The sequence below is a fragment of the Pollicipes pollicipes genome, unplaced genomic scaffold, assembly GCF_011947565.3.
Source record: "Pollicipes pollicipes isolate AB1234 unplaced genomic scaffold, Ppol_2.1 Scaffold_3447;HRSCAF=4054_pilon_pilon_pilon, whole genome shotgun sequence".
NCBI classification, from domain to species: domain Eukaryota; kingdom Metazoa; phylum Arthropoda; class Thecostraca; order Pollicipedomorpha; family Pollicipedidae; genus Pollicipes; species Pollicipes pollicipes.
This window is the reverse complement of record NW_023596297.1, coordinates 8,110,652-8,130,804: the sequence shown is the minus strand read 5'-3', so window position 1 is coordinate 8,130,804 and position 20,153 is coordinate 8,110,652. Positions and strand designations below refer to the sequence as shown.

At 49.6% G+C, this 20,153-nt stretch overlaps 1 protein-coding gene across 1 annotated transcript in view; it reads right to left on the bottom strand.

The window, feature by feature from the left end:
* The window catches only part of LOC119091569 (anoctamin-5), a 28,350-nt gene extending 12,043 nt beyond the window's left edge, over positions 1–16,307 (bottom strand). Inside the window, exons 1-9 of the mRNA XM_037214378.1 lie at positions 16,235–16,307; positions 7,778–7,960; positions 5,567–5,695; positions 4,916–5,050; positions 4,273–4,442; positions 3,194–3,368; positions 2,204–2,436; positions 1,718–1,875; positions 1,271–1,404 (exon numbers count right to left, since the gene is read on the bottom strand). Coding sequence (XP_037070273.1) covers positions 1,271–1,404; positions 1,718–1,875; positions 2,204–2,436; positions 3,194–3,368; positions 4,273–4,442; positions 4,916–5,050; positions 5,567–5,695; positions 7,778–7,936 — 1,293 coding nt within the window. The 5' untranslated portion in view covers positions 7,937–7,960; positions 16,235–16,307. The remainder of the gene's footprint in view (positions 1–1,270; positions 1,405–1,717; positions 1,876–2,203; positions 2,437–3,193; positions 3,369–4,272; positions 4,443–4,915; positions 5,051–5,566; positions 5,696–7,777; positions 7,961–16,234) is intronic.
* Between the last annotated feature and the right edge of the window lie 3,846 nt (positions 16,308–20,153).

The window sequence follows — 20,153 nt, the reverse complement described above, 5'->3', positions numbered from 1 at the left end:
TTTGACGCGGCATTGTAAGCACCCCGCGTAACGGGTAAAGCTTCGACACTTCATTGCTTGTATGGACGAAACGTATGCAGTTAGAAAGTCATGTAAACAGAACTCTGGCACGCACGAGGCGGCCGTGTCGAGTAAAACTTAATTACAACCCAACCAACCCATGTTTGTTCGGCAAAACTGTTCCTTCTCCTGTTTCCGCCTGCCTGAATAGTCAATCAAATGAAAATTTTCACCTGAACGGTTTTTAAACATTAAAGGCTTAGACATGTAAATGTAGATGCCAACGCATGCTTAGATAAACGCACCTAGCTATGGCAGGAGTTTTGTGAGTAAAAGCTTGGTTGCGAAATATTTCGATCGCGGAAGTCGTCAAGCGAACGAATATGGGGAAACCTCTCTCGGTGGCATTTTTGTCGCGCAGCAAGAACGACGTCCAACGCATGTGTGTCGAGCTCACCGACTCGGAAATGGGCGCCCACTTTTGTGCGATAAATAGGACTGGAAGGTTACTGAGATGACAGTTTTCTCCTGTCAAAAAATATAATCGCATCCACCTACATCCCCGAAGTCATGAACGCTGACTCGGCGCTCACATCTACCCCGCATCCCTTTTCCATGGTGCGCTGCATTCAACGGAGGCGCGTGTCCTTGAGATCCTTGACCCTTGATACACCATAATAGAGATCCTGTTTACTGAGACTTCAGTCCGAGATCCCTCAGTTTGGTACGGTTCTCACCACCTGCCTCCGGTCCATCAGCTTGATAGATACTTACCTCTCGCCTTAAGTTCTACCAGGTCGCGGGGTAACCACTTTTCGTGGGAAAACCCCCCAGCCCAGCGATGTACGTACCTCCTTTCAGAGTTTCTTCGGCTTGGAAAGGTGCTCAATTCCTGTCTGAGGCCCTTCAGCTCGGTGAGGTACTCACCTCCTGTCTGAGGTTCTTCAGCTTGATGAGGCAGTCACCTCCTGTTTGAGGTCCTTCAGCTTAATGAGGTACTAACCTCCTGTCTCAGGTCCTTCAGCTTGGTGAGGCACTCACCTCCTGTCTCAGGTCCTTCAGCTTGATGGGGCACTCACCCCCTGTCTGAGGCCATTCAGCTTGATGAGGCACTCACCTCCTGTCTCAGGTCCTTCAGCTAGGTGAGGCACTCGCCTCCTGTCTTAGGTCCTTCAGCTTGACGAGGGTACTCACCTCCTGTCCGAGATCCTTCGGCTTGGTGAGGCACTCACCTCCTGTCTGAGATCCTTGAGCTTGATGACGCACTCACCTCCTGTCTCAGGTCCTTCAGCTTGGTGAGGTACTCCGGCCGCGGGTGCTCCTCCTTCACGTCGAAACCAGTCAGGTCCCAGCGGTGGGTAATCTCGGCGGAGTAGCGCTTCCAAAACTCCAGGAACAGCGCGGCTGGACAGACACTCGCCGGTTATTTCGACGGCTGCCACCAGGGATGTGTCACATCCACATCGACCAGTCTCAAAGCTTTGACTCATACTTATCTTCATATGACTGTCAAATGTGATTCAGATGACGCTGCAGCCCCTGATGGCACAAGCACCGCGCTCCATCCGAACTAAACAGAGCAAACGGTAATCAACGGACTAATCGTCAAGCAAAATGCACAGCACTCCCGCAGAAAGCAATCAGCAAATCATGCATATCTGGAAACCCCCGCCAAGTACCAGGACATCAGACCACTGGCAAGCGGCAGACGACGCACCCCAGAAGGACATGAAGATGGCGAAGAAGAGCGTGGACGGATTGTCAACGAGGTAGGTGACCCGCGAGTGCACACACGTCTCATTCAGCCGCCAGAAGTCGCAGAACACGTCACAGATCGGGCACATCAGGACGTCCTTGTTCTCGCAGATGTCGTTTCTGGGCGGAAATGGGCGTTATGCGAATGACGTTCAAGCAACACAACACAGAGACATACTGGCGTGTGCCCATTACTTTTCGCCATCAGCACCGCATAAATAAATCCTGGCGGATCACCGAAGCAGCCAGGCTCAGCCGTTTCCAGCGACGACACGAAAAGCCCTGTGCGTTGAGTCCCGTTAACAGTCGTGTACACGTCCGAACCCAGGTGGTCGGCCGCTCTGGTGGGCCGAATGCCACACCAAGCAGTTTTCTCAACAGGACCAGCCTGGGACGGGCAACAGCGTCCCCCAGCGAGCACGCGACCCGGCTGCCACTGTCTCCTTACGTGGGCACGTCGTCGTAAAGCGTGATGATGCCGTAGAGGAAGCAGATGATGCCGACGATGGCCGGCGGGATGAGGGCATATGTGTAGAAGCCCAGCCAGGCGAAGTACATGCCGATCTTGACGCCGAAGTAGTCCTCCACGTAGTCGAGCGGCTGGTGCCGGTAAAATTTGCGCAGGGAGGCCCACTCGTAGTAGAGCAGGGCGCGCGCGTTGCCCCGCCGCTTGTAGTCGCCCTAAAACGAGTCACCGATCACCGGTTACAAATGGCAGGTCACAGGTCATGAGTCACAGGTCACAGGTCGCAGATCGCGGGTCACAGATCATGGGTCACAGATCGCAAATGATAGATAACAGATCTAATCACGGATTGAGAGTCACAGACCATAGGTCACAGGTCATAGCACATGGATCATGGGTCACAGATCACGAGTGACGCGGACGCCGAACATAATGACGAGTCACAAATCACGGATTACGGATCACGGGTCACAGATCACGGATCACAGATCATGGGTCACGGATCACGAGTCACAGATCACGGGTCTTAGATCACAGGTCAAAGATCACGGGTCTTAGACCACAGGTCAAAGATCACGGGTCACAGGCCATGCGTCATACATCTAGGCACAAATCATGGGTCACAGATCACGCGTCACAGACCACAGCTCACAGGCCAGTGGTCACGGATGGGCGGTGAGTCGACCGCTGCCAAGCCACCGACAGCGTCCGGCCGTCAGCCGACGACGGCGCTCCACTCCAACATGACCCGCCCGCACCGGGTGCGGACGGCGCCGGCGCGCTGCAGGGCAGCGCTGTCGGACGACGCCTCTGACAGCGGGAGGCGCGCGGATCTGTCGGCCACTGCCGCCGTCTGAGCCCGATCAGGTGTCGACACGGCGCCAGACGCGTCCGTGTCAACAGCGGACCTTGGAGCTCTGCTGGCAGCCGCTCGCCCCGCGGAGGGATCGGAGCTAGCCCGCCGCCGCTCACCTCGTGTGGGGCGTAGCTGGCCAAATACGTCTTGTCCGACAGCAGTTTGTCGATGCCGAAGTCCATTTTTGGCTGCTGGGTGGTGACCTGCTTTACAAACCACTTCCGCTTCAAAATGAAAGACACCACGCGTGCGCGAACAGCCGGGGTGAAGAAGTCTTCGGACATGTCAAACCTGTAACAAGAAATATAAGAATTGACGAGGAAGTGCATACGCGAGGTAACGTCTACCATGCGGCCGCCAACATGCCTTCACAGGTCTGCTTATGGTCGCGTTTAAATGTGCATATTGTTAAACGTGCAGAGCAACAGTGCACTACGCAATGTTTGGGCTAAGCTGACAACGACCCAACATGAAGAAGCACGCATCACACAGTTCCAAAATTCATCCAGTAGGGTGTGCAGGAGAAAAATATGAATTCGCGCTACAACAACTCTGGCTCTCCGGCGGCCCCGCGATACGTTGGCACTAATCCGTCGCCCCTTCACCCCGAAGCCAGACATCTGACCTGACCGGCCCATTTGTCAAGCCTGAGGCACTTAGACACTGGGTTGACAGCCTCGATGCTGATTGGCTGATTTTGAGCCATGGGAGGGCAGCAGGCAGTGACACCCAAACCGGGGGTGTAGAGCGTGAACAATATTGACATCCCTGCCACCCGAGTGGCCGAATGTTGGGGCACTACCGCATACTAACGATGGGATAAGCCAGTTCAAACCAAGTAGGCTATGCATTCAATGGAATCAGCTAGCATGTGCTGAAGAGAACCGCGCTTCTACCACATACTCGCGCAAGAATACAAAACTGGCTTGGCGGTTGTGAAGGACATCAAATTACGCATAACTGTACAGCGCAGGAATACAGTACAGATCGGTACAGGATGTGCAGGAGTATTGTCTGTAATTAGCTGGCATGTGCTGTGCAATGTGCTGAGCGCTAAAAACTCCACTCTATAATGGAAGAGCGGCTCAACCTGGCTCATGCCGGTCTGGCAAGCCCTGGCTTCAAACCGTTCTAGCCATACCATGGCGCCAACACGCTCATATTACACCCAGATGACGACGGCTCCACAACTCACAGGTACTCTCGGTCCCTGCTGTAGACACCGGTCAGGTACTTGTTCTTGGGCGGGAACTTCCTCGGGTTGACGCCGAACATGCCCTTGTCGACGATGTTCACGAGGGTGGTGATCTCGCGGATGACGGGCACCTTCTTGAGGAAGTCCTCGTCGGCGCTCAGTCCGGCCGGCTGCGCGCACGATCTCGGTCAGCGCGCACGGCCGCCGCCGCCGGCGCACCAACACGCCGCGCACAACGAATGCCGCCGAACACACATCCCCGGCCGCTACCGACTGCACTATCAGTCCGCAAAGATATCATGCATCGACGTCCGAAAATACTGTACGTCAGACAAGCAGCCCAGCAGGAGCAGCGCAATCAGCTGAAGGCTTTCAGCAGTTCGCCCATAGCTCGACCCATGATCACACTCTCTACCATTGCTGAATAAGTGAAGAGGCCATGGACTCGTGTGCGGCAAGGCAGGCACGGCCGTATGAGTCACTGTGTTGGTCAGCACGTGCTGCTGCACTCGCCTGCAGAATAAGGCGCACTTTCAAGGCTAGAGACTATGAGCTGCTGCGGCCAGCTCCCCCATCCCCACGCGCGTCGGCTAACGCCCCCCCCCCCCCCCACACACACACACTGGAACCCCACCAGTCTCACCTCCTTCATCGGCATCCGAACCTTCAGGATCTCGGCATACCGCCGAAGCACCTCCCATGGCGTGTGGATCTTGACAAAGGTCAGCGGACTGCTCTCGTCAATCGTGTCCTCCTCGAGGTGGAGACCCTCCTTCCTCTGTACAGACCAGCGGACCGCTTATATGGACACACGCCCAGACCCATCTCAGAACCGGGCCTCGGGCGGGACGGTGACAATACCCGCCCAATCCTGCACGGCCTCCGCACATATGGCACGTGAACACGTGGTATCGTTTGGACCAGTTGCGTCAACAGGTGTAGGCTAGGCACGCGCAACGGACGCGTGCGAAAGGGTCCGCTTGGTTTGACCTTCGGCCGTGACAAGTGGGATTAGTCATTGCAATCGGCGCCGCCAGCTGTGCTTGAAGGCTTGATGAGCGCACACCAACTATCCACACGCCGTTGACTGCTACTAAACATGCCTCCTGATCAACAATTGAACGGCACGTGCCATCGAAGCACGATACCCCAGGCTTCCATCACACATTTACATATCGTTAATTACTCTCTCATGCTGAACAATCTTAACCAACACACACACAAACACTTCTTTTAAAGAAAATATCAGATGATCACGATAAATGACACAGCGAACCGTGCCGTCACCACGCACCAAATTCTCCTCATATACACCGTGGCGCGACTCGTGGTTGATATCACAGTCATCTTCTTTGGTGCTGGTTCGCACCAGAACAAAATCGATCTTCCTTATTCCATCTCGAAAGTACTGGTCAGGCAGATACTGTGGACAACCAATTCATTATCATCAGGCAATCAACCGCGTTGGCGGGGTCACACACGATGCTATTCTATACTCAGGCGACTTGACGTCACATCCCGCACCAAACACATGCAGCTATGAACGGTCATCTGAAGAGCGGTTCAACATTGCGGGTCACTTTAACCCATCGGCAGAATCCACACTGATACCAATTCATAAATCTACAGAGTATGCTATTTGACATAACCAAATGCACAAGTTGAAAACGCGCATCCAAGAGGAGCAATGTAAGTGATAACTTAAGTAAGAGTAACATCTAACCCAGCATAAAATGACACCATAGGACGCATTAATGCCGTACAAATTGAATGATGTTCGTCCTGTTGCTAATATGCTGCTCAAAATACTTGAACATCATCTTTGCGGCTATTATAAATGCAACGCTAGACGACCAATAAAGACGCTAAAGCGCGCAAGACAGTTTAGAACACCTGCGCAACTTTCGTCAAACAACGAATCAGTAACTCTTGAATGGAGTGCTGTTAATGCAAACGACTCAAACCAACTATGTACCGGAGACGCGTGGCGAATTTGAACGCTGTCTTTTGCTTTGAGGATTTATATATCTCAAAATCGTTCTCCCTTGCATGCTGTTAATCCTCTTTCTTCTATGGGCCCGCTCCGTGATGTAAAATGACCAGTCACAATTGACCAAACACAACATGACACATTAATTCATTAGTCATATCATTCGACATGTTGTACAATAAAAATTACCACCTCAAATCGACCGTACATTTTATCTGGATAGTTTGCAGGTATTAACGTAAGTTGTTAAGTGCATTTGCGATAAACGTTATGCATATACATAAGACAATATTAATAACCTTATTGCCGGTAGAAAACAGAATGAACATACATAATATATATATATATATATATATATATATATATATATATATATATATATATATATATGTGTGTGTGTGTGTGTGTGTGTGTGTGTGTATCTGTTAATTCTGCTGGTTATTCTACGAGGAAAAAGGTTATTAATACTGTCTTAACTATTCGCAAGCCTTGTGGAATACGATCATCAGCCGACGGACGGTAGAACTAGTTATTTCTAACATTTCAAGTCATCCCGGCCGCCATTTTCTAGCGACTTTATTATGTCTGGGCATGAATCATTTGGTTTTCACGCATATAAGCTTTGCTTAACGCCAGTTGTTCTGTCCCCAATCATGCAGGGATGTGGTCCTGAAGAGCCGAGGTGAGCCATCTAAAAACGAACTCATTTTCCGGTTTTCTTGGAAGTCACCTAAATAGCAAAGGGCAATGCTGCTTAATTTCGGTCTACTCCATGTGTCATCGGCCCAGTGAGACAGTCGAAGTGACAGATGGCAACGATGATTGTCCCACATGTTACGTGCACCGGTACAATATTATGATGCGTGGAAATAGTCATCTTTAAAGCACAACTAGTGTGAGATGAAAACGATCATCGATATGGCGACAGGCGGTTGGTTTATTTCTCGCCAAGTGTGTCAAGCAATGCCCACTGTTTGCTCGATATGAATGAGCGCAACTTAGCGTTATCTGATGTCATGTTTTACGGCGGACACATCTGCACATAATTTTGGGTTCAAAATGTCTGGCCTGTTCTAAACGTCTAACGTTAAAATCATATAGCCTAAGACCGTTGACACAAACTCCCAGGATCTTCAGCCCGCTCCTTTTTTGTCCGCTTCTCAAAGGTTGTGTCCGCAAAGTAGTGGTCAAAAACGACGACAACACCAGCCACGTCTTCATCAGTAAGTTAAATGCATGCCTTCAAACCACAAATGTCACGTCAAACCCACACTTACTCTTCACACACAGTTAAAATGTTCGTTACATCATGCATATATTAAGCACATTACTGTCCTGCAAAACTGCTTCTAGTTAGTTAGTGTGCAGCGGCAAGCGTCGCGTTATGATTAAGCAGACCCCGCCGGATGAGCGCACGCATCCGCATACATACACGAGCAGCACCGCCGCCCACAGATCCACCACCGCCAGACGAAAGGAGTCGAAAACGGCACCCAAGCGTGAGCGCCCACTTGCCTCGTGCATTGGCGACAGCCTCCAGACGCAGTTTACCTTCTGCGCCTGCGGCGGGTGGCGGCTCGGGTCGCCGTTGCCGGAGCCGACCGTGATCAGCTCCAGCTCGTCGGATGGGGGGCCGCCGGGCGCCGGGCCTCCGGGCCCGTCACCGGACGACATCGCGCGTCGCGCCGCTGCTGCCGCCTGGCGACAAAACAATGACATTCGGCGGCGCCCGGTGGCGACGGCGGCGTGGACGGGCCAGGGTCACGGCGTTCTTCCAGACACCGTGCATGCCAGCGCACAACAAATTCGAAAATTACTTTAGCTTATCGTCGTCGGCGCCCTAGATCCCAGAATGCAGACGTAACATGTGAAGAACGGAGCCCGGTGAAACATCAGTTTCCTGTTTACGATTTAAGGGACAGTGACCTAACTGGAAGCAGTCACGCACAAAACCTGCAATGAATGCTGCGGACTAGTCATCACTGCACGTAATTTTCGGAAGGCAGACGGGTCAACCACAGCGTAAATGCGCACCTCATTTTGATAACCATTAAGCAGAACAAAGCTGCCCGAAGGAAATTCAGTTATTCAATTATATCACTAACTCCTACAGGGTTAAACAATGTAAAACCAGTTTTCACATACATCCTTGGTAATGCTTTTTGAAAAGTCAAACACAGCAAAAGCTTCAAGAAGTATGTATACTTGGCTGACAAATAATCAATAGCTTGCAAATAAGTGACACAAATTCAACGCCCTGATGCAACCCCCTAAACCATAACCAGCCTAGGAAAAGGCGCGTTCAGCCGCAATAAAATTATTCAACGAATAATTATCCCTCATAGCCATCTACTGAAATTTTCCATTTTCAGGAAACCGCTGAAATCATCCCCTAATTTCCACACGGGTCCGCCACGCATAGTTAAAGGGTAATAGCCAAGCACGACGAAGAAATGACTTCCCACCTTGACCAGTTTCCGAAAATTATTCGAGATTTGCCCTTGGCCTGAATTTTTTTGCGACAACTAGTGGAATAACCTGTGCTCGCAGTGCCAAATGCCATTCCGAAAAACATAAATGTTCTGGAGAATTCTCCAAGATTAGCTGGCAGCCAAGCGTGGCGCGTACTTCAAACTCGATGTAAGCAAATGCCTACCGGATGGAATTGTTAGGACTACTGCTCTCGTTTTGGTGTATTACATTACACAAACACACTAGACGAGGCAACCATCTGGACGAGGAGTCCAGATGGCCCGGTGCAATCTGAGATCAAACTGCTACAAGACAATGAAGAGGTCCCAGAAGCGCAAGTTTTCCACGCAGGCCGGATATTTAGTACCGCGTTCGCTCGGGGAGGCTGTTCCACGTCCCGCCGTGGAGGCTGTCCCGCGCCCGAATGGCAAGGTTGTCTCATGCCCAGCTGAGGAGGCTGCCCTACGTCCAGCTGAGGAGACTGTCCCATGTCCAGCTGGGGAGGCTGTCCCATGTCCGGCCCCGGGAGTTCGTCCCAGTGTGGACCGGGATCCGTTCCGTATCCGGTCGGAGATTCGGTCCGCATCCGGTCGGAGACTCGGTCCGCATCCGGCCGGAGATTCGGGCCGTACCGTCCCCGAGATTCGGTCCATATCCAGTCAGGGAATTCGGTCCGTATCCAGCTGGAGACTCGGTCCGTATCCGATCCGGGAATTCGGTCAATATCCGACCGGGGATTCGGTCCGTATCTGCCTGGGGATTCAGTCCGTTTCCAACCGAAGAATGTGGCCCTTATCCGGCCAGAGGTACGGTCCGTATCCGGCCGGAGATTCGGTCCGTATCCGGCCAGGGAATCGGTCCGTATCCGGTCGGGGATTCGGTCCGTATTCGTTCGGGGAATTTTGTCCGTATCCGGCCGGGAAATTCAGTCCGTATCTGACCAGGAAATTCCGTTTGTATCCGGCCGGGGATTCGGTCCTTGTCCGGCCGCAGATTCGGTTTCGCAGCAGGCAGGCGGCCTTGCGGCCGGCCGCCCTGTAACCGCGATATGTTGACATGCTTCGGTCCGTTTACCACACGCAGCCGGCGGCCTACTTCACTGCCGCTTGCGTTGGGTGCCTTGGTCGTTAGTGTTCACATTAGCCCGACGTTTTGCTGACGCAGACCACAGGGTCGCACGATCAGGGATCCTACCCATTTGATGACCGCGAGGGGTGAAGTGAAACAGGAACATTGGCAGACACGTCCCTTAGTAACCTGGACGCTGCTTGGTGTTCCTACAAATATCTCACCTACTGTTGGCAGTCAATGCCCATATCACGCCCAAATCGAATTATGCCGGTAGAACCTCGATTCTCGGGCTTACTCGGCTCACTTGCTTCCCTTGTAAACCACCGAAATACGCTTTGTATGGGATCCACATGTTTTCTTAACTTGCACACACTTCATTTTATCACGTATTTCAAAAGATGCACACTTAATTTGTGTTTCAACCAGCCAGTAGAGGACACGGCCTGAGCCTGAATTGGCAGATGGTCAGTCTTCATAACATGTGGGACAAGATTTTCTTGGAGTGCAATACTCGTAGCATTTCATGTAAGTTGTGATTCCCACTGACCAGCACCCACAGCGTGACGTAGAAGGATCAGTTGACGTCATCCAACGCACAAAATAGATCTGGCAGATTCGTTTTCCCAAAAGAAAAGATCTCGATCGTATATGATACAAGTACCTCGCACCATTGAGCTGACAACTGGATGACAAAGTCGCGTTCGTCGTTTGATACGAAAGCGCTGCATTAAAAAACCCACTAGGTGGAGGTTACGACCAATCTGGTTAAATGGCTTCCTGGCATCGCCCCTGAGCTGCGCTGCATTCACTGAAGGTGAAAAACGAAGGTCCATACAGCCCCAAAGCCGGCACAGCAAGCACAGCCCACCAAGGCCCCGGCGCGTGGCCGACATCCACCACAGGTTACATCTGGGACAAAAACCACACATAAAACACTACGACCGGCATCTCCGCGACGCAGGAGCCGCGCAGGAGACGTGATCCTCGCGCCAACTACGAGGCACGTCGTCGCGAAAGGAACGCACAAGGGACAAGAGGACTTGCGGGTCTTCACATGCGCAGGTCACCTGTCTTACAGCTAAACTCACGCCCGCCACGCGGTCGAGAGCGCGCGGGCGCCCACCCGGGCTCCGGCCGCCACCGACCGACCCCTCCGCCACTGCGCACTCCGCACGTCAGGTACCGACGCGCACAAAATAGCGCGGCCCGGCCACGCACTTGGCCATCAGAAATAGAGCCACGCAATGGCTGATTGATGCTGAGCATAACGGCTGGGGAAATCAGACAGACCAGCAGCATCGCGCGCCACAGAGAGGGACAGGCTAGCGGCATCACTCGTCACAGGGAGGGGGACATACCAACAGGATCGCCCGCTACTGGGAGGGACAGGCCAACAGGATCGCCCGCTACTGGGAGGGGACAGGCCAACGACATCGCCCGCCACAGGGAGGAGACAGGGGTACCCGGTAACTAGACAACCCTCACCAACTTTGTCAGCATTGAACACAGCCAACGTACTTAATGAAACTTCGTTGAATACCTGAGTGGATTCTGAATAAGGTTTACTCGAGTCACTACTGCATTCGCATTTACACTTTACATTTAATTTATATCAGAACTGTCATGGACCAGACGCTGATTTTTTAACAAAATATAGCACACCTGGGTTTTTATGTTACTTTTTCTGGGTGCGTTTTCTTTTTATGAGAATGAATCCTTTCGCCTGACTATTTTCAGTTCTTCTTGGCCAAAGTCAGGAAGACAAAGCACGATAAAACGTTGATTGATGAACATTGATAAGTCACAACAAAACTCCTTAATCATGGATGGAATATTCTTATGCAAATTTCGATGGATGGTTGCACAGAATAGCCTCAACATGCAATCAACGATTTTCGAAAAATAGGGATTCTAAGCCCGGCAAACTAGGCATTCATAAAACAACCGAGAACTTTTACGTGCGTGGCACTTGGCAGCGCTGCCCGGTCCTGATGCGACGCGTAATTATTACTCGCCTGCTGGGCGGCGCTGCAGGCCGGCCGTACCGCAGCGCTGGCAGTTACACAGAGCACCGAGAAAGACACCTATCATATACCACGCTATGCGACCGGCCTGACCACAACTGATCCTGCAACGCCACGCCTGAGGTGCTGGGTCTATGGGGGTGGCAACTTACTTTTATGAGCTCGTATTAAGAGCACAGCATGCCTAGAAAATATTAACTCATGTCATAAAGACTGGCCATGACAATTCAGGCTCAGGCCAGTTCCTCCCCTCGCTCGTCGAAATATTAATCAGTGCACATACTTTGGAACAGCAATAACAATAAATGTGTACGAGTAAAGAAACACATGGGCCAAAGCAAAACGGATCTTGGGGGTATGCATGCCAATGAAAAAAATTATCTGGAAATTTTTATTTTGTTAGGGGGAGCGATCCCCTCCTATTGAGAAAAGGGGGACCCATCCTCCTTCGCGGCGTCCACCCCAAGAGCCCAACACAAACCCATGAACTCGGCGAACACCCTAGATTTTTGGCAACAAGGTTATTGATAAAAACCTTGAGTTTAAGAATAATCGATAACAAATCGGGTTTTTCACAGCCTTGTCTGTTCGCCTATCAGTCTATCCTTTCGTTTGCGAAGGTCCCGGAGCATCCCGCCGGTGCCGGCCGGAGGAGGGCAGCGACAGCGATGACTTTGACCTGCCATAAGTCAGCGACCATACAAGGTACATCTACATGTTTGACACCGAACGATCCCATATTCAGTTGTCTACATCTATGCAAAATTTGGCATGGCTACGTCGTGCTATTCGGAAACCATTCCGGGAAAGCCTTCACGGGTGGGGCCGACTTAACCCTCGCAATCCGAGTGCATGTCAACGATCTTCCATGCGTCATTATAGCCGGCTGCCGTTTGTATACCGTTGATGAAAAAAATCCCTTAACAACGTCCCCGGCTGACGGCCTCCTCCTGCAGGAGGATCCCTTATCACATGGTGGCGTGGTCGGTCAGGTGGGGGCTGGTCCTCAAGCGAGCAAAATGTAAAACGTTTGCGACCAACCTCAGGCGTGCTTCCGTCCGGACCCAGTACTTTACCGATGCAGCTGAGCCTGAGCATGTCTGTAAACTTGGGGCCCCCGGCGCAAAGCTGGATGCCAAACTAACCTTCACTTCACATGTGTCTGACAAAGGCAATCAGGGCAAGCGACCACTTGATCTCCGTTTGGGCCTTCCAATTTGGTACCAGCAGGTCAAAATTCAACCAAAACGCAATGGTTGGCTATGCGTTTTGCAGACGTGCAATCGATTTTTAGACTATTGTAACGTGATCTGGACGGGGGGGCAGGGGGGGGGGGGGGCATTTTCAAAGCGCGGGTCGACCAAGTGCAACAAAAGTTTATTATTTGGTTACTTACTCACACATTCTCCGGGCAAAAAGCTCCTCTCTCTTATGCCAGCCTTCTGCTTCCTTTAAAAGTCTCATCTCCAGCACCACAAAGAGTGGAACATGATTTCATTTAGCCGACCCTCTTATCCTCTTTTCTGCTTCGTCCTGCATCCCCGCGACGCCCCGCTTGTTCGGGGCAGGCTGCATGCATCAGTCACGAGCGGGCCGAGAGGCTCCTGGAGGGGGACCCCGACCGGGCCCCCAGCGCACATCCTGCAGGCGTGTCCTGTGCGGACTAAGGCCTGGTGGTTGGCCCCCCAGGCGCATGCGGTTCTGACCCACCGTTATCCATTATGCTTTCATCCCATAATCCCGAAATGATCACTTCTGGTCGAAAGGGCTCTAATCCAAATATCCAAATTAGCACGGTCTACTCCTTCTCAAAAGTATCGTCCACGGCAAACCGGACTCCCAAACTTGTTCAGCTGTTTCCCCTTCTTTGTGCCGCCCCGATCGACCCGCACTCGAACTCCGTTCGCTGTACCTCGCGCTCGTGTGTGAACAGTACCGAGCTGTCAGTTTTGTAGACTGCTAAGAGATGTGAACACTTTTTGGTGGCAACAGTAACACAGATGTTTCTCCTGGCAGTTTAGGTATTCAAGTGATGAAGAGGGCTTTAACTCAATAGCATCTTCACTTAGCTTTGAGACATGCCATCATGGACAGCATATGGCCAATGTAGTTGGTGTGCCCCAAAGCCCAAATTGCCATTATGAGCCAAGTCATCCATTCTTTATGTTCATTCTACTATGTACTGTGTATTTACTCATCTTATGTACACAACTTCCGAGGTTGAAAGAGCGCCATTCTGTTGGTAAACAGAAAATAAACAAATAAACAAATTTGTCACCAACAGTGACAGTGCTTTAGACCAGTGGCAGCTATGAGATATACAAATCTTTAAAGGGGGAATCAATTTTAGGTGACATGGGGAGATGCACGCATATAACTGTCAATCTTCCAGTATTGTGGTACCGGCCTGGCTGTCTGGATGTCAATGCCATATGACTGTCAATACCCATGTAGTCTCAATTGGCCTGATTGAAATCCAAGCTCTCACCCTTACCATCACTCTCTTTCTCACTTTCACTCTCACCATCACCCACACTCTCACCCACACTCTCACTCTTCCTCTTACTCTCACTCTCAACCTCACTGCACACCTTCCCTGAATCCACAATTTTCACCAGTTTCATCTGCCTCTGCAATATCTGTATATTGGTCACTAAACATATTAAGCCCAGTAGGGGCTTAGTTTCACAACATATGTGTCACAACATATGAGGCTGAACAGAAAAAAGAAATGAAAAGATCTACCATCAAAATACACAAACAGCATTTCTCCTGAATTTAGCCCAATTCCTTCCCAAAGTTGGGGACCCAAGTTGTCCCATCCCCAACTGGGTTGACTCCCACCCAAACAGGGCCTATGGCTCCTTCTGGCAGAAGCCTTACAGATACTATTCAAGTTATCAAGCAATGCATTTATCTGTATGCCCAGTGTTAGGGCATTGCCCTCTTGCAAATGCCCTTCACCTGCTCAGAGGAAAACAGCCCTCAAAAGGCTGTATTTGATAATCCTCTAATGCATACACCTGAAAAGACTGAATTGTTCTTGAATGCTTCCACCACAAACCCAGCTCGGACCTGCCTCTGAGTCAAACAGGGTGCCAAAATTCTCTCACAGCATGCCAAACTAACAAGTTAGAAAACACTAAGAGATTTTATCAGCCTGGTTGGAACAATGCTGACAGTGTTACATGCCAGAGGGGGCAGGGAATGAACCTCTCCTCATTCAAATGGAATCAGCTATCCCTCCAGCCCTCTTCACATTTAAATGTTATCAGGCATTCCATCAGTTGACTACATAAAAAAAAATAGATAAATTGGCACACCAGAAGGCAGCTCTCCGAACCCCACCAACAAGACAGCGGAAATAATGCCCCATTATCAGCTTCAGTCATTACACCAGAACACCACGGCTTAAGTATTAAATGAATGTTAGCTGAACTACCCAAGTATCATTAAGACTGTACAAAATTGAATGCAACACTGCCTGAACAGAATACCTATTCACTTGTAATGTAATACCTGACTCTGCATAATCACAATAACTGAACTTGTTTCAGAGTTTGAATCAAGTCCTTGCAGGGAGTACACTGCAGCTTGTAAATAAATACACAACCACATGCAGTCATATGAGCAATGGTATAACATTATGTTAGCACCCCAGAAATTGTGGCTGAATCATTCTGTGAATTGAAGATTTTCAGATGAGAATCAAATCCATTGCGATTGTCACACATCATGTTTATCACCTTTAAGTTTGGCTTCGCTAAGCAGGCAATGGAGCCTAGTCTAAATCTGATTAAGAACAAAATGTGCATAGAATTTAGTTTAACACATGACAGGTGCAACCAGGGAGCAGATGTCTGGAAACTTGCTGTGCCAACCATGACCCACCACAGCATGCCTAAAAAACTGCACTGGGAGTTGCCTCTGAATGCCAAGCTGAAATTGGATGGTTTGTGATTAATTGGGCCTGGAAAGGCATAAGTCCCCCAATAAGCACCACAATGCAAGTGCAAAAAAAACATGTGATCAAGACAACAAAAATCATGCATCTGTGATAATCATGAGTATCATGCATGTCAGACAATTGCTGTACATTGCCTGGTTATGTTAACATCAAATAGGACTATCACGACAGCTCTTCATTAATAAGATTATATAAATGGTAAAGATGGCAGCATCATCAAAAAACCACAACCCCGTATTGTACTCTTGAGGTGACTCACAAAACGCGGCGCGTGCCCTTGCGCGCAGGGCGCACACCAACCTACTTTCCAAAGTTACCATCACCCAACAATACCTGGTTTTCTTAACCGTGGGTTTGCCTTTGCAAACGAGGACCGCGTTAGGTATTCATGGTATACGAATATATAAAACCCACGACACCGGAGGAAACTTTACCCACCTGATGCACAGCTGGGCGTCACCGGCTTTCAGCGAAACCGGCGAAGCGCCTCCCACACACAGGTGTTGAACAGCTGATCAAGTCACTGAGAAACGGAGGATGGACCAGCCAGCAAAACCGAGGATAGAATATGAAACTTTATGACGTCATGACGTCAATAAGTTTCCCAGTTTCAACCGATGCCACACGCTTAAGTTTGGATCCCTTTGGTAATCCATGGTGTACGTGCAAATCTTGTGTTTTTCAGTTTTGTTAAGTAGCCATTGAGTTTCAGGGGTGCGTCAACTGCGTTAGTTGTTTGCACCTCGCGGTCTGATAATGCCTTCAATATTGAGATTGAAATTCAGCCCACGAATTTTGCATCTTCCAGTGGGCCAGATCGAACTCAAAACGGCTTTTGATCAAACAATTCAAGGCTCAAATTAGAGCTTAAGCGACGGGATATGCCTGTAGATAATACAATAACGGGTAGCATGTTTTTTTCAGCGAGTGGTATGCAATGGGACCTGGGGACCTGGGCGGGGACCCAGACCTCTGACAGCAGCTAAGTACCGGTAAAAACGAACGCTACTCAAGCCTTTTCATTATTTCAGATCAATTTTTCAAATTTACACACTCGGCTTGCGACCGACACGTGAGGCCTGGTAACTGGTGAAGTGGCTCGGCATTACAGCTACAGGTTTGGATTAAGATCTTGCTTTTCAAATCAAGACACCATTTTGACTCATCGCTCCACGCACTTGCACGTCTTCCACGCTTCCTCGTTATTCCACATCTGCTCCAACGCTGCCAGACCGGGCCGTACTTCTATGCTCTTTAAGGGTGGTTTAGTGTTCATAGTACTTACAATACGGAGCTTGTTGCGTTACGCCTGAACCCAAGCACAGGAACAAGCCGATCTAATTCATCGCGTAATTTTCCGTGCGACCTTCTTGTCAGACAGGACTAGAGAGTGTCTGTGCTGACGCGTTCCTATGTTTCCTGATAAGAGTTGCGCGCACATACTAATCACATTCAGGCGTTCCAGAGCTCTCTACAAATCCAAGCAACATAGATGCTGTGCATTAACTAAGCTTTGGTAATTTGGTTACTTTATCTAGGCAAAGCCAAGTATGCACCAAAGTCCGTACAGCTGAGGCGAGCACATTCGTTCATTGGCGTCCGCAAGCAATCATTTCCGGGCTGGTGGCGGTAATAGGCATAGGACCTAAAGCTTGTCTGGGGGGCAGACGCCAACCGTAGTCCTGTATCCACCGATAAAAATCCATGATCAACATTTCTTTAGCTTTTGTTGGCAAGCTATTCCTCCCAGTCTCTCACATTTTTTCCGCACATTTGTGGACGAGAACTCACGGAACGTGATTGAAGACACGCAATGAGAAGAGTGTACATCTGCGTCGCCAAGGAAACGGCTTTTATGTTGTCAGTTTGTTTATTAGAATGTGCAACACATTTTGTTTTCTTTATCTAATTGATACGCGTCTTTATCTGTTGCTTACAGCATCGACATAATTCATCATATTTGATTGTTAATAAACAAAACGATTTCTCGCGTTATCATACTCTCCAAATACTTTAATTACCATAGCTTCAATGTTTTCAAACCAAAATTTTAGAAATTTCAAAGCGAAATGGCAACTTTTAAGGCTGATACCCACTGGAGTGAGAAAAAATAGTGGATCGCGGAAGCGGTCCAAGCTATTATGACGCCGAAAGGTGGGTGATTTGTTTAGTAACCGGCTGAATTGAAATAGGGGAGAGGCGGGAGAATTGGGACACTTTTGCAACTCCAACTTTGATGAGTCACTACAGGAAAAGTATGAAAGCTAGGTAACATTGCATCATACTAACAAATAAATTGGATATTTATTTACATCATATTAATAAGTAAGTTTCACTTTGTGGTAGGATACGACACGCGTGGAGCAAAAACAAAGACCTTCCTTTGCAGGAGACGGGACACACGCAGGAGAATCGGGACAGACATGAATATGAATTGGGACATACTAAGGAGCATTGGGACAACATTTCTAGTTGGCTACATGTTCTATAGTTAAATTGCAAATGGTAAAATGAGTGCACTGCATTGCCATCTACTTGCGTTCAGGAGTTTGTCAATGGTTGGGCAACGTTTCCTTCCGCTGAAAATGGTAGCATATCAGATTAATTTATCCCGTGTTAAAACTGAGACATAACATTTTAGAACGTGAATTCAGGATATAGTTTCCACCTCCAAATAACCATTCTGTTTGTGGCAGAAGAACGCCAACAACGGGAAGGTATTTCTAACATAACATCCGGCTAGTAGTAATACCGGCAGTCTACACAACAACCAGACGACACCGCCACACAACCTGCAGTCGTAATAATCACGTTAAATCATCACAGCCAATGCGCTACTTGAAGCACAACGGATCACGTGACTGTCAACCTTGGCAGTCTAGGCACATACTAGGCAACGACAACGGTCGAAAACTTCCTACACAGCGCATAATTACATATCAGCACAGCCAATGCGATACTTGTAGCAGAGCGGATCGTAGGACTCATAGTCTCGGCAGTCTAAACACAAAACAGGCAAAGCAACTGTCACAAGAATTCCTGAACATCGTGCTACTCACGTTGAATCCACACAGTCCAACGCACTAATGGCAACACAGCGGATCACATGACTAACAACATCGGTACCTGTCCAAGGCACCCATTTAGCAACGTACACGGTCACAAAACTTCCTACACATCGCGCTAATCACGTTAAATCAGCACAGGCAATGCGATACCCGGGACACAGTGGATCATATCGGATCATAGTGGTTGAGCGGATCATCAGTCTCGGCAGACGTCCCACAAACTGTGCCTGCCAGGTTGCTGCGTCGGTACACGGCAAGCACCCCATTTTTTGCATGTTGTACATTGGATCCACGATTCACGGCTGAGCCTATACTGCATCCCACAGCACAGACACGACGCTTTATCGTCAGCCTTTGGCAAGTCATTTGCACCTCCCAGCTTTCTCCTCTTACCTTCCGTGTTAGCGGTGTTGCTCTTGGCATCGAACAGTGGCTTTGACGCACGCTCGTGTCTGGCTTGCGACTTTGGGGTCTTCTTCTCCTCTTCCTCTTCTTCTCTTTGCAGCTCTGGTGTACTCGTAGCTCTCATGGTCTTTCCTTTTTCAGCCCTCGACGACTCGACTCCACTGTGGGTCCTGCCTTAAAAGATGGAAGACCAGGAAGTGTAAGGATACGGTTATAGAGCATAGGCATAGGCATTGGATAACATGGCTCACTGGAGTATCCTATGGGATACAAAATTATCCATTAAAAAACTATATTTTGACGGAATTACAACATAATTAACAAACAGGAAAGGTGGAAATGAAAGGAAATTTATAATCACGAAAATAAAGGACAGTTCAATACTGAACAATGTTTTCTTAAGGATCGTAAGGGCCATCTGGGGTCTGTTTAATGTCACTTTGTCATTCTTGCTTTATCGGTTTAAGGAAGAAATTGGGACGAAATAACTTACTTTTGGATATCCACGAAATTCCTGCGGTGAGACAAGGCCGGACTGCGGGAGATGCTGGTCTGAGTGGGTCACCTCCTTGGACCTCAGCTGGAGCCCGTGACGACCCAGGAACTGCATCCGGCTTGTTGCTTGCAAATGGTGGCCTTTTCAGCTGCAGGTCAACCGGAATCAGTCGGCCTCCTTGACAGGGATGGAGGCTCCGGACTCTCGACACGGTCCTCTTCGTGTGTATCCACTTCATGTGTGTCATCTTCGTGTGCGCCCGCTTCATGTGTGTTTGCATCGTGTGTCCGCTTTGTGTCCGCTTCGTGTGTGTCGTCTTCAGCTTCCCCGGGCGCTCCTGCAGTCGCTGAGGGAGCTGGTCTGTCGATCACGTCTGCGGGAAGGAAGT